Source organism: Sarcophilus harrisii, chromosome 4 (genome assembly GCF_902635505.1).
Source record: "Sarcophilus harrisii chromosome 4, mSarHar1.11, whole genome shotgun sequence".
In the NCBI taxonomy this organism is placed as follows: Eukaryota; Metazoa; Chordata; class Mammalia; order Dasyuromorphia; family Dasyuridae; genus Sarcophilus; species Sarcophilus harrisii.
In genome coordinates, this window is record NC_045429.1 from 302153333 (window position 1) to 302168820 (window position 15488).

The 15488-nt window shown below is 35.5% G+C and overlaps 1 protein-coding gene across 3 annotated transcripts in view; it reads right to left on the bottom strand.

Moving 5' to 3' along the window:
* Window positions 1–15488, bottom strand: part of DNAH17 (dynein axonemal heavy chain 17) — a 254986-nt gene that overhangs the window by 210872 nt on the left and 28626 nt on the right. For all 3 annotated transcript variants that reach the window (XM_031965574.1, XM_031965573.1, XM_031965572.1), the window contains one exon: window positions 2926–3034. In XM_031965574.1, the coding sequence (XP_031821434.1) occupies window positions 2926–3034 (109 nt within the window). The remainder of the gene's footprint in view (window positions 1–2925; window positions 3035–15488) is intronic.

A 15488-nucleotide genomic window follows, 5' to 3' on the forward strand; every position in this document is an offset into this window, starting at 1 on the left:
CTGTAGAAAATAACTCTCTCCTTCTCTTTTGAGCATATAACTTGTAATTCTTCCTGTTTTCTCATGAACTTCCAATAAATCAGTGACTCAATTTGTTTTCTCAACCCCCAAGAATAGGTGATTGACCAAGTGAGACTGAGAAGTGACCTCCTGATCCAGATTGCCTTTAAATATTTTATGTTTCTTTCTCTGAGCTCATGGTGAACTTGAGAAGTGAACATTTCAATTTTGAAAGATGATGCAATGATCAAGACAGACTGATAATGAAGCATGCTTCCTACTACCTGACAAAAGTTGAGGGAAATGTCTGCTCAGCAGAGGCCCTCTTTCACAAGAACATACTAGGTGATGTATTATTGTTCTAAGTATCTGTTAATACACACATTCATATTTTGTGTTTTAAGCATTTCTTTTGTGGTGGTAGAAAAAAGAACTTTCCTATATCTATATCTATTTTGTGCATAGAATAACTTACTAGAATTAAAGGAAAATTTATACATGATCCATACATGGGTGTTATATTTAAAAGATTTTTCTAGACTATCTGGGGAGAGGAGAAGAATAATTCAGAGAGTATGAGAGAAAAAATGTCTTAGTCCTCTTACTGGGATGAGGCTCTCCTAGGACTAAATATGATTCATTTGAGTCTATATACATACATACATATATACATATATATACACACATATATAAAATGTGTATATAATGTGTATATGTGTATATCTAGATATACATATATATAATGTGTATATATCTAAATATATATACACATATAGATACATTTTATATAATATATGATGTTAAATATACCATCTAATAAAATACATTTAATATAAAATATATTTCATATGATTATTTTATATTTCATATCTACCATGGGTAAATTTTATGTAATATGATATAACATAATAATGTATGTGATATATTAAATAATATAGGTATAATAATATAAATCATACAATAAATAATAAATATGATAGGTACATTTTATAATATAAAATATATTAATATTTTAATATATAATATAAAAATATATCTATAGCTAAAATATCTAATTTGTTACATTATATATTTTAATATATATAATATAATGTAATGTAAATATTGTATAATTATATAATGTAATATATATAATGGCTAGCATAGTGCCTGGTATGTAATAAAAACTTAATGCTTGCTGATCAGTTGATAAAACAAGGGGATTATGCTATGAGATTAAATTCAATTTAATTCAAAAAAGATGAAATATGTATAATACTTCTGCCCACATGTGGCTTGTGACAATTCCCTGACCTCAAAGAGTGAGAGAGTGGTCTTAGAAGTCATGTCTCCTGCTTACACAGCATCAAAGGGAACTCCCACAAGTAGTGTGCCAGGCACTGTACCAAGGCACTTTACAATTGTTTGTTGCTGTTGGTTCTTAATTCTTGAAAAGATATCACCAATGAGATGATGTCTTGACTTGCAAGTAAATTGGATTTGAGTGAGGCAAGAGATGTGCAAAGTGATTAGCCCCATTCTTTGCTCCAATCATCAGAGTCCAGTGATAAGACGTGGATCAGGATAACTGGCTGTGGCCTGGGATGCATTGGGTAATTTTGGCCTTTTTAAGCTAAGGTCTTTCCCTGGTTTGAGTTTTCCAATTTGAGTTTGAGGTAACATTCCCTGAAGTAAAACATGACCCATTTTGGTTTCACAAAAGAATCAATCCACTTTATAATTACTATCTCATTTAACACTCACAACCTTGAGAGATAAGTGCTATTATCATTCTCCTTTTACATATTAAGAGATATTTACATATCTCTAGTAATTGTTTCAGGCTAGAATTTAACTCACTTTCCTGACTTTATGCTCAGTGCTCTATCCACTGCACTACCTGGTTTAACAAGGTGAAGCCCTTTTTTTTTTTTTTTTTTTTAGTCCTTCCAAGGACAAGAATACTCTGAAAAACCATCCCACTATTTAGGGCACAACACAGATAAAACCCACTTCAAGAGATGAAACTCCTCAAGTACAACTGAAGCACATTTCTTTCTCAGAGAGAATGGATTGAGGGCTCAACAAAACCCATCTTGGCTAAAGGAAAGGCAGCTTCCAGCATATGAATGAATCACAGTGGGTCAGTAACCACTTGTTTCTGTTTTGAGGAAATCAGAGGACACTGTTGATCAACTCTCAGGGCTTCAAAATAAGCAATGACCCATCAGGATATAAAAAATAAAATACCTCCAGTTCAAGACCAAATTACAGCAAACTAGAGAATGTCATTACTATCATATAAAACTTTTTACTAAGCATTATGCCCACATTATTCCTATCCTTTGATTACAGATTACCTAGCTGGGTAGCCTGCTAAAACCAGAAGGTAAAGAATGTTTCTTTAAAAAAAGGAAGTCCCTATTCCTAAAAGCAATATTACATTAAACAGGTTCTTTTTGAACTGAATCAGTGTGTAGAATTGTCTTAACCTCTTAAGCTGTTACCACTTAGCATCCCAGAAGAAAAATCTAAGTGATTTTATTATCAGGAGTTAAAAAATTATAATAGATTTATAAAAATTATAATTATAATGGAGTTGTAAATAGGGCAAGTCTATGAGTACTGGTCAGTGGAGTTCTAGGGTATGAGTAAGGTATGGATTATGCTTCTTTTTCTAGTGTTGTTCCTATGCTCATGGTCTTCTACTGGTCTAACAGTGACTCCACAAAATGGTCATAGTCCTGGTGCTCCTTTCCTGGGGCTCACCTTTCCCTGTACCACACATTTTGCCTAACATATTTCTAAAGCTGAGTTTTGAAAACAAGATTTTTTTTTTTTTTTTTTTTTTGCTTTTTAATTTTTTCATTTTGCTAAAAAAAGAAACAAATCAATGGGTTCTTTAGGATATCAAATTCAACCAATGTGAAGTCATTGCCTCAGTACCTTCGCCATTCCAAAACAATGTTGTTTCAGCTGACTGTAACTTCACATCAATTGCTTCCAATTCTGCCTTGACCAGTGGAAATTCTACTTTTTGAATAGTAGTCTTTATCTGCAAAACAAAGGCATTTCAGGTCCATCTCTAAAATTCAATTTCACAATTTTAAAAAATATATATTTTTGGGAAGTGCTTTTATATTATCACTCCGTATCACTCGAAATACTTGAAATAAACTCTCATTCAATCAGGAATTAATTGTAATCACATATCCCAAGAAATACCCAATTTGTCTTAAATCATTTGGGAACCATTTGATTATTGAACACTTACATACAATCAAGGTGGGCAGCATGGTACCCAGTAAAAAGAAATTTCCTTCTAGATTTGGAGTCAGAAAATTTCAGTTCTTAACCTGTATGACCTTGGGCAAACCTGTTAACCCATTTGGGTCTTAGTTTCCTCCCCTGTAAAAATTTTTCTCCCACTCATTTTACAAATGAGGAAACTGAGGCAAACAGGGGCAGACAGCTAGTAAGTGTATAAAGCCAGATTTGAACTCAGGAAGAGAAGTGCTCCTTAATCTAGGCCTGGCACTCTATTTTCTGTTCCACCTAGCTGCCCCACAGATATAATCTATGATCCTTTAAACTCTCAGTTATCTGTGCTAATGGGGAATGGAGATAATAATAATTACAAATACTATAAATGTAGCACACAATTCAAAATCTTTGGTATTTAGCTTTGTAATGCAGTAAAATATTATATTAAAGACATATCCAGAGATACCCAAATACCACCAAATTCATCCCTTACTTCAGTCCCTAAGCAGAACATAGAGAATTCAATTATAGTACAGGCATATCTCACTTTCAAGGAAACCAAAAAATTCATTCTAAAGTAAATTTGGTGCAGGAAAACCTGGATTTAAAGAACTGATCATTTAAAATTTTGTAAAGTTGACAACATGAGTCATAGATACTTTTTGAAAAGAACTTTTTTTCAAAACAATGAATTCTAATTTATTTTAAATGTTGTTTAATTTGTAAAATTTTGCTTTATATACACAATTTAAAAACTATCCTCATCAGGGAAGAATTACAAACCAAGTAATTTAAGAATAGGAGATATATGTAATATAAAATAATTCCTTTGATCTAGAGAAATCACAAATTTTTAAAATACTGGCTTCATTGGTGGAATTATTTATTTATAGGCCACTTATTAGTTGACAAGGAAATTAAAAGGTAGTAAAATTTAAAGTTAATGGATCAGAGATGCTCATGACACAGAGGATACAGGTTACTTTGTAGATATCAAAGTATTTTTGGCTTGTGCTTTGACCTAGAAATCTGAAGGTTGACAACAATTTTCCAGATGGATACCAATTTCCTCTTATGACCATCCTGTTTTGTAACGGATCAAGTATTTTATGGAAAGTAAATGGCCAAGCAGTAGGATATATAATGAATTCCTTCCCCATTATACCCCCCTCCCCCAACACAATAAACCACATTTAGTGACTTATCCAAGAACAAAGATTTCACTTACTCCTAAACCATCATGTAAACAACTAATAATTTTATTAATAATAATTATTAAGCATTTATTAGGTACTTAATATTGTGGCAGATAAGTTTGACACACTTAAGTCTCTGGGTAGCTAATAATTCTATTAATCATGCTAGCAGGGGTGGGAAAAGCCAACGATAATGCTTCTAGAAACTGGAAGGCTCATAGTACCATGAAAATGTTTGGGACAAAAAGACCTACCCAAATTGACTATTCAGAGATCACTCATAGAAAGCAGAATTATTTATTAGAATCTGGAGAAGTGGACCCCATCCTGGTCCGTGAGCCAAATTCACAGCAGGAGAGAGTCACTCCCTTGAAAATTTTCACAGCTTTTATTCATTTCAAACAAAGAACCTCCAAAATCCCACCCTCTATAGGTTGTGATTGATCACATAAACCTTTATTCTCCTATGTGGTCAGTGGAATGCAGTAGACAAGGTGATATACAGCTTCTTCGGCCCATAATCCCTTCTTTGGATAATGGAATGCAGTCTAGGTCTTATCTAAACTTATCTAAACTGGGGTTTATAGGCTTGATCTACTTTAGCTAACAGTCTCTGATCAATATGTGCTTAATCTGTAAGTTCTTCATTTTTCCACACAAAAAAGAAATAGAGAAATGGGATGGATCTTGGGAGGAAAGAGCAAGAGTTCTATTTTGTCTGTGTTGAATTTGAGATATCTATAGGGCACTGAGGTTGAAATATTCAATAGGCAGTTTAATGATGAAAGACCAGAATCCAGGAAAAATATGGGACTACAAAAATAGATCTGAGCTTCATCTACATAACGTCAACCCACAGGAGTTGATGAGGTCACCAAGTGAGTGTGTGAACCACAAATAGGTATGTGATAATGGAATAAGAAAAGAGATTTGAGAAAAGACAGGAGAATTAAGAGAGAGAAGTACACCAAAAATCCCAGAGAAGAAAAAAGGGACTAAGAGGACAAATGCCGCAGGGAGGAAAAAGGAAATTGAGAAAAGTCATTAATTAAATTAAAGAAGAATTTTAGTATCTTGGGAGAGAATATTGGCATCAGATACCAGATTGTAAAGGATTACAAATTGAGAGAAGTGGAATTAATAAAAATAACTTTTTCTAAGAATTTGGCTGTGAAAAGTAGAACTACCAGGTGATTATTTGAGGGGTGATAGCTGTAGTGAGGAGTTTCTAAGTTTGGGCAACTTCGCCATATTTGTAGGAAGCCAGGAGAGAAGGGGAGATTGAAGTCTGAAGAATGAGAGGGGATGTTTGTGGTAATTGTGAGTTTTCCCAAAACCAACTGAATGCTTTCCCTTAGACATCAACTTCTTTCCTTCGAGGTGTATGAAGCACAGCAGTATTAACTTTATTTGCATTTGGGTGACTGAAACCTTCCCACAATGTCCTTACTTCCTGGCATTGAGGCTGAACCTACTTCCCCTTCTCTCCTTCTCCCCCCCCCCCCCCCCCCCCCCCCCCCCCCCCCCCCCCCCCCCCCCCCCCCCCCCCCCCCCAAGCCTGTTCTGAACTGGTCTAAGGACTGAGAAAACACTCTCTGACTATATTCCTCAATTTATTCTCAGCAGATTCAGTGTGGGATTATTCAAATCATCTCAGGAGGGATTACCATTTCTCAGTAAATCCCAAAGTATGCATATCCCTAGGGATCTGCCTGAAATTTTCCTAAATCAGATTGGAGAGAAAGAGTGTTCAAAGTGAAGTACAACAACCTAATTGTGGAGGTGGGAAAGAAGTAGGTTGGGCCATTTTCCTTGAGAGAGTATACTGACATTTCTATCCCCAAGGGAGCTGCATTCACTCAGGCTACTTAAGAAGAAAAAGGAGTATAAACTTTGCTGGAATACTTTGAGATTAGTCCTCATTATGCTTTAGAAACATAGTAATTAATTACATGCAAAATGAGAAGGATATAGAACCAGGTTAAACTTTAGTTACCCAAGTTAAGGAAAGGTGGAAAGAAATGTATGCATCAGGTATCAGGGATGTATAAGATAATAATAATAGTAATAATGATACCAGCTAATATTTATATGGTTCTTTAAAGTTTGCAAAGAACTTTACTAATATTATTTAATTTTATCATTGCAATAATTCTGGGAGGTCAGTATTATTATTATTATTTTTCCCATTTTACAGAGGCAGGAACTGAGGCAGACATGTTAAGTTAAAGCCCAAGGTCACATTGCTGGTAAATTCTGAGAACAGTTTTGAATTGAGATCTTCTTGACTCCAGGCCCAGTTCACTATGTATCCACTATTCCACCTAGCTATCATGCATGTAACACTTGCTTCAATTGGTCTCAAATATCTTAAAGAATCTTAGGGGCTGTAATTGATACTAAATTGAATTTGTAAAGGATTTTTCATTTCATTCAAATCAAGGATGAGTATTGTGTGGGACAAGACCACTGGCTCAAATAAATCAAATAAAATTAAAAGGATTTCTCAAGGCAAAAGCAGAAAGGAATTTTATTATGATCTTGTGAGACAGGGAGAAAAGCAATTAGGCAAGGAAAGGAAAGGCCCAGTTAACAAACAAGAATTATATAGGGATCTGGGGTAACACTCCCAATAAGCTGGATCTTTGCCCTGATTAGCCAGGACAAATGAACTTATATTCTAAGTCATAAACGAGGAAAAACTTTCAACTCAATCACTCTTTAGGGTTACTAAATAACCTTATATGGGAGTTTCAATGTCAAGGTAGCAAAGAAAAAGTCCTCTTATAAACCAAGTAGTGTCTGGAGAAAGAAACCTGGCCCTGGGGCACAACCAACCTTTGCTCAGTCTTTAGAACACTATTTCCATCTTGTGAGACAGCTTTCACAATTCACTTCATTCAAATCCCCCTTCTCTTTCATTAGTTGAAGCTTCTCACACCAAAATTTGAACATTTCTTCAACTTCCTGATCGGCTTCATTATCAGAGTCTAACCTATCATCCAGCCAATTCCCTCCATTTTTTGCCCTTCATTCTAATCATAATACAGATTAGGAATAGGAGGACCCCACTAAGTGGCCTTCCAGAGACATCTCTTTCCTGGGTAGTTTTTTTCTTGGGCTCAGGTAGCAGGACCAATCATCCCTACCAGTTATGTCCTCCATAATTGGAGTAGGTTACCTGTTGGAATCTTTATAAAGTGTTAAGCCATTAGAGTTGATAGAGACAATAATTATCTAATTTGGCATGGTTCAATATGATTGATATGATCTTAGGAGATATTTTGGGCCAGAACTTGAAACAAGGTACTAAGTACAACTGATAGAAATAATGCTTGTGTTCTCACTTCCCTTGAAGTTCTTAGGGCCAGAGAGCACTCTTGGAGATAACCCAGAATCCCATTCTCTCCAGGAGGAGAAGTTAACCTTTGGGAGATCATATATATAGAGGAAGCTCTTAGAGCTTGAAGGAATTTCTCCAGAACATTGACTGGGGTCCGAGAGGAGCACTCTGGGAGGAAGGCCACACATGCCAATGGAATAGGCTACTTTGTATTATAGTGAGCTCCCTATCAATGGAAGTGTCCTAGATAAAGTGAATTATCAGATGGGAATGTTATAGAGGCATTTCCTATAGTGAAGGAGAAGTTGGATGACATAACTTCTACAAGCCCTTCTAACAAAGATAATCAGATGAAACAATATCATAAAATCTAATTCGTTCAAAGAAACAATGTTCTAAAATATCAGTAGTCTGTCAGTATTAATTAGTCAAATGGTTGATTGATATTACAGTCAAGTTTTGTTATGGAATGCTGTAGTAGTAGAATATAATGTAACATAATTAATGTAACATTATTATGAAATTTTGTTATGCATTGTTACAGTTTCAGTTCACTACCTAGAGTTTCTCTATTGAGGAGACCCGAGTTATAATTTTGTAACTGGAGCAAAAATATGTGACAGAATATGGGAAAGTAAATTTTAGTCAGAACATATTGAGTTTTAAATGAATGAAGGAGTTTATGCTTTATCTTATTGGCAAAAGGGAATTATGAAAGGTTCTTCCCCAACCCAGAAGCAGGTCGTCTACGAATGATTTAGCACCAGGTGCCCCACGAACATGCGCTGCGCTCCGGGTGAGAGGCGGCCCCCCTTCCTGGACGCTCTCCAGAAGAACGGCCCTCCGCACTTTCAGTCATCTGTCAAGTCTGGTAAAGTCCTTCTCACTCTGCTTCTTCCAGCACTTAGTAAGTGCCCACTCTCCTGCAAACTGCAAACTCCAAAAGTGTTGCCAGGGTCAGCAATTACTGTCTCCTAAGGGCTAAAAAGGGATGAGGACATAGCCAGTATATAATTCCTTAAAAAACTTATCCTTTATTTCAAAAGTGGGTCTTTCTCTGTCTTCTCCCAAATAGAATAAACTCATCTCATATAAGGAGAGTACCAGGATCACTTCTGGAGACAATTCAAATTCTTTAACAAAGCAATAGGCAAACATTTGGTCCAAGGCAATCTAGTCTGTAACATCAATTTAGTAATCAGTTTTTTTAAGAATCTGATTCATTCTTTCCATTTTCCTAGATGAGGGCAGATGCCCAGGTGAATTGACACTCATTTGCAATCCCTCCTGATTATTTTTTATAAAACCTTAAAAGTAAAATATATTTCTTTAACAGAATTAATTATCTCTATCAATCCATACTTAGGTACAATTTGTTCCAATGTTATTCCACTAACTCCTCTAAGCGGCAGAGCTCAGGGGAAAGCTTCCACTATCCCCTTATATCTCTGTTTCCCTACTGGTGTCATTTCATTAAAGCCTAACCTAAATATTTTGGCACCAGGTTCCCTCTCTCTCCAGGGGACACCTCTTCAATACTTCTTATTTATTTTTAGACACATTACACACCTTTCAGATCCCTATATGCCAAGTTATCTTACTTTTTACAAACCTTAAGATTAATATTCTAAATAGCCTTGGATCAAATTTCACAAAATTTATGCTACATATCCAGCTGGGCCAACAAAATGTTAAAGCTGTGGCTCATACAAGTTTTACAAGTTACCCAATTTACAATTTAGCAAGCAACACAGTAGCTTAAATATATCTCATCTAATTAGGAGATACAAACATGTAATTTCTTTAGGTGAGTTCCTAAAGAACCAAAATTTTTAACTTCAAATCTAATACAGATATAAATTTCTAGTAACAATACTTTAATATCAATGCACATATTTCTAGATTCTTATACCAGAATAAACAAGTTCGTACTTTTAGAGTTAATTGTAATTATTCCCTACAATTTCAGAATCAAAATTCCATTGTAAACACACAATCCCAAAACTTAAGGTAGCAGAAAACTGTCCTTTCAAATCCAACCACAGGGCTTTAAGAAATTGACAGACTCTAAAATCCCCCGAGGAAGAGGATCAGAGAAATTTGGACTTAGGTACCTGCTACAGATCTGTGGGCCAATAGCTGTCTCATTCTCTGCCAGACATGCTGGTGAGGGGGCCCATGTCAAAGATGTTGGGGGTACCAGTGCAAACCCCAGAAAAATTTAGGTCGTCCCGGGACACTTCCCTAGCCAAGAAAGGTTCCACAAACCTGAAAAGCTAGGGAAAGCCAGAGAGGGAGCAGTTTTGTTTTGTTTTCTGTAGTGTTCTCTTCATTTTCTAAAATATGATGGTTCTCTGGGAGCAGGTTTCTTGGGGAGGTTTTCTGGAGGCAGCCTTAGTTTCAGTTCAGGTCAATAATTGCCCCAAATACAGCCAGGAGTTAAAATCCAATTTTTTATTGTCTCTTCCAAAATAGCCCAGTTAGCTTTCTTTGGTTCCAAGAGCTCTCGTTGCTAGTCTTTTGCCTCTGTCAGCTTCTGCCTCAGTTTCCACTCCGACTCCTGGCAATCTTCTGAACTGAACTCACTACACTAACTCAGCTCCTTTTATGCTCTTTTAGAGGTGTAAACTCAAAGGTTGACTCCTCCTCTGAGAGTGGGATTATGGGAGGTGTGAATCTCATTCTTGTGAATCTCATACTAAATTCTGACTTGTGAATCTCCCAAACTTGTGAACTAATGTGTGAACTCTCAAAGGTGCAAACCCAAGCACACAAGCATTGTTTCCATCAATTCCCGTGAGTTTTTTGTTTCAAGTTCTGGCCCATAACAGTTTTCCTTGGGCAGTTTCCTTCAAAAGGATTTTAATCATGCAAATTAGGCCTCCTTAAAAACACAATAGACCAATTCAATTTAGCTGATAGGGCCAAGTAACTTAAAACTTATTCTCAAAAATCCCAGAATCTGCTAAAATGGTTTTTGTTTATTTGTTTTACACTTCTATAACAATTATTTCTGCAGACTCAAATTGGCCAGTTCTGGGTCCACAGAAATGTCATTTTTCATTTCATTAATAAATTTATTTTTTTAAGTGGTAGCATAATGCTTTTCTATTTTCCCCAAAAGTTCTCAAACTCTCTAATCCCTTTCAGTCTATTCTCATTCATACATATTTAAACTTTTCCACTAACCTTTCTATGTACATTTAAAGATCTTATTTTTCCAGCTCAGCCTGATTTTTTCCAAACCAGCAACAGAGGGTGACTCCTTAACACTCACTCACCCTGTCCAGAGTTAGGCACTTCTCCAGAGCCTGTCAACTCAAAGATTGACGCAAGGGTCTCACAGGTCACTTATCCTTTAGTGTTCTGTGCATGAAAGTTGCCTGACTGACGCCATGCCCAATTCCTGCCACTTGGGATTTCCCATAGAATTTACTGACTTTTGCTTTCCTTTGAGTCTCTCCTCCTTGGGCCATTTGACCTTGGAAGCTGGGAAAGGTCCCATAAATTCCCAGGCTGCCTAAAGCAAAGCAGGGTGCCATCCTGATAGCTTTTAAGACCTTGCACACTCACCAGGCCATATGATCCTGTATGAGCCCCCATAAACTGTGTGGGACAAGACCAATGGCTCAAATAAATTAAGGAGATTTCTCAAGGCAAAAGCAAAAAGGAATTTTATTATAATCTCGCAAGAAAGGGCATCTTCCTTTCCACAGGCAAGGAGAGGTAAGCCCCAGCTAACAGACAAGAATTATATAGAGGTCTGAGCTAACACTCCCTATAAGCTGGATCTTTGCCCTAATTAGGCAGGACAAATGATCTCATATTCTAAATCATAAATGAGGAAAAACTTTCAACCCAACTATATCTTTAGGATTGCTAAATTATCTTATTTGGGAGTTTGGGTGCCAAGGTGGCCCCAACTTAGTCTCGCAAAGAAAAGGTCCCACTCTTTGTAAACCAGGTGATTTCTGGAAAAAGAAACTTGGCCCTGAGACACAGCCATGCTTCACTCAGTCTTTAGAATACGGTCTCTACCTTGTGAGACAGCTTTCACAATTTACTTCATTCAGCCTTTCATATCAGCTGTGCAGGTCAGCCCCTCACCACATCTTATTCAGAGGTCTGCCATTTTTATGTACATGAGGGATAATGTAGATTTTGGGATGAAAGAGAGAGATGCTTCATATAAACCTTGGGAGACCTGTGCATGATCTGTACAAAGTCCCTACAAAGGAGCAAGTACCAAAGAGAGAAACTGAAATAGCATCAGAACTATAACAAGGAGGAAACAAACCCTTTCATGGATCTTGCTGGTGCCAAAGGGAGCAAGTGTGCCACGAAACTGTATACTCAGGAACTGCCTAGATCTATCTCTTTGCCAGTACTGTCAGTCACATGTATTGAAAAGCAGCTAAGAGAAAGTGTGAAAAATGGAGAATGGGGTTGTTTAATATCTACCAAAAAAGAGAGAAAGTTCCCATGCTTTATAGCAATATTTTTTGTGATAGCAAAGAATTGGGAAACAGAGTAGATATCCTTCAAGTGGGGAATGACTAAATTGTTTTCTGTGAATGCAACAGAATACTACTGTGCTACAAGAATTGATGATTGTGATAAATACAGAGAAGTATAGAAGGATCTCCATGAACTGATACAGAGGGAAGTAAATAGAGCTAAGAAAACAATATACACAATACCTACAACATTAGGAACAGAAAAATACACCACAAAAAAATTCTTGAACAGTGAATGTTTCAAAATTACCAAGAACAGGCCTGACTTGAAAGAAATGATATGAAATACAAAACAACATGCCCACTCATGCAGCATGTGAAGGAGGAGGAAGATCTAAACTCCATGACTGTTAGCCTGTTTGTAGTCAGTAATTCATGTGAATTAACTCTAACAGAGAGAAATTACACAATAGTTGGGCAGAAGGTGATGACTATTAAATCATTCCTTGCAGACCTAGAGGCACCACATCTGGAAAGGGCACAACATTATTACAGTTCTCAGAGATCATAAAAACTTGGTCTATTTTTAAGGAGTTGCATCTATTACTTGGGAGTCATGCACAGTGGATATTCCTAATTTCATAATTTTTCTTCAGTGATTCATTTTTTCCAGAGCAAATAATATATTGGTGGGTGCCTTGTCCCAGAATTTGGGGCTAAAGATAAAGCAAAATTAAGGAATATGGTGCCTTTACTTGCACTTGGAACATGATTATCTAATCATGACAAGAAGTCTTGGGAACAATGCCTATGATTTTCTCCAAAGGTAATTTATTCTGCCTTTGCACTGCTGAGAAGGATTTTGATAACACAACACCACTTTTTCTATTTCCTCATTCCAAGGAGGAGGTCACGAAAAATCAATGGTTCTATGCTAGATCAAATGTTATGACAAACTTGCCTTTATCCCAGAGAAACACCAACTTTAAAAGCTAATGTAATCATTTCTTTTAGAGTTTATTTTGCCTTCACAAAATCATAATGTGATGCCTCATTAGGACAGGGAAGTGACACTGATACTTCAAAGGGTATACTATCTGTAATAGAGCTAGTCTGTTTTCTGAGGAAAAACCTAGCTAACTATAGACAGGTTAACTGTAGATGAGCTGGCTGATCGCTTGGTAATTTACACACAAATACATATATTTGTGTGTGTGTACATGTGTGTGTCTCTATACAGGGCAAACATAAATATTTGTATTTTATGTATGTGATTTGGAGATATATATAATATATATATATTTACATATATATATTATATATTTACATATATATATATATCTCACATATATTTCTTGGTACACAAGAGTCTTACACTTCTATAATTCTCAGCACTATCTGTCCCTTTATGTCTAGCAAAAAGGACTAAAAATTGTGCCATTAATAGTTTAATTTGATTGCTGATAATCCAAGTGTGAGATTTTGTTCAATGTTCAATAGAGGGACATGTTACTAGAATAGCTGAATCATATCAATCTTGACATTCTTGTTTAAAAAAAAAAATTGCAGCTAAATAGAAGGATGGCTAACTCCTTAGAGATGCAAAGAAGGAAAGTCATGAAGCGAGTTTTATTGAACATTCATTATTTCTTAAAATAGTTGGCTATCATTATTGGACTATTAATGGAAAACACTTACAAAAACCACCCTGAAAATAAGTGCAGCTTATAGAATAACATAAATTGCTAAAAAATCCTTTGAAAAAAAAAAAAACTTCACAAAATGTTACAAAGCAAATACACACAGAAATGAGCAGAACCAAGAGATCATTATATACATCAACAACAATACTGTATGAAGATGTATTCTGATGGAAGTGGATTTCTTCGACAAAGAGACCTAATTCAGTTTCAATTGATCAATGATGAAGCAGCTACACCCAAAGGGTGTAGGGAAATGAATGTAAACTGTTTGCATTTTTTTCTTCCCGGGTTATTTTTACCTTCTGAATCCAATTCTCCCTGTGCAACAAGAAAACTGTTTGGTTCTGCACACATATATTGTATCTAGGATATACTACGACATATTCAACATATATAGGACTGCTTGCCATTTAGGGGAGGGGGTGGAGGGTGGGAGGGAAAAATCGGAACAAAAGTGAGTGCAAGGGATAATGTTGTAAAAAAATTACCCTGGCATGGGTTATGTCAATAAAAAGTTATTATAATAAAAAATAAAAAAATAAATCCAAACAAATAAATAAATTAATTAATTATTTTTAAAAAAGCAAATACACATATACTCTGATCATTATAAAGATGGGAAAAGATGAGGATAGAGAAAAATGTGTGAAAAAGCATTATTCAAAAACAAGGAGAGCGCCTAAACATTTATAGATTACATAGGAGCCTCATGAGCACCTTCTTTAAAACAAACTTGTAGGCAGAAGATATTGTTAGCACCAAGTAACACTAGAAATAATTTTAAAAGGCATTCTATTCTATTTAAAAGACAAGGAAAGATATTTGATTAACTTGGGAATTAACTTTAAGTCAGCTGTATGAATACAGTTAGGACACTGACTCATTACAGATAAGTTCGAAATTAATAAAAAGTAAAGAGAAAGAATACAGAGAAAAATAAATGATATATAATTCAACTATTTATAACTGAACTATTTAAATAAGTAATTGAAAACCAAAGAGAGAAATGATATTAATACTACATATAAAATAATTTTATCCAGTAGCTTAACAAATGAAAATTGATCAAAACAAAACCCAAAAGAACTCCAAAATACCTTAAGCAGCAAATGTTGTATTTATATGTCAAATAGAGAGAGATGGATACAAACAAAATATCTTGTTAAAAGATAAACTCATCTCTAAGATCTTATGAAGGATGACAGATGATTGGAGAGAGAATTGATGTATAAAGCAAATAGAAACAATGATAACTAAAACCAATTTAAAGAAAGCTTAAAGAAAGGATATCAAAATAAAGAAAGTCATCCCAAGTGTGCTCAAGGATGAAAATGGAAGCAGTATCCAAAAAAAGAAAAGTTGAAAATATTTGCAAAAAAAACTTTTAAGCAAACTGTTTTCTTTATCAAACCTAGTGGAGTCAACACTTGTGGACTTGAACACCTCAATGCTAAAGAAAGAAAATAAAAATATAGAGGCCACAAAATGACTCTAAAGAGAATAAAGATGGAAAAAGCAGCCTTCTTAAATGTATGTTTAGAGGAGA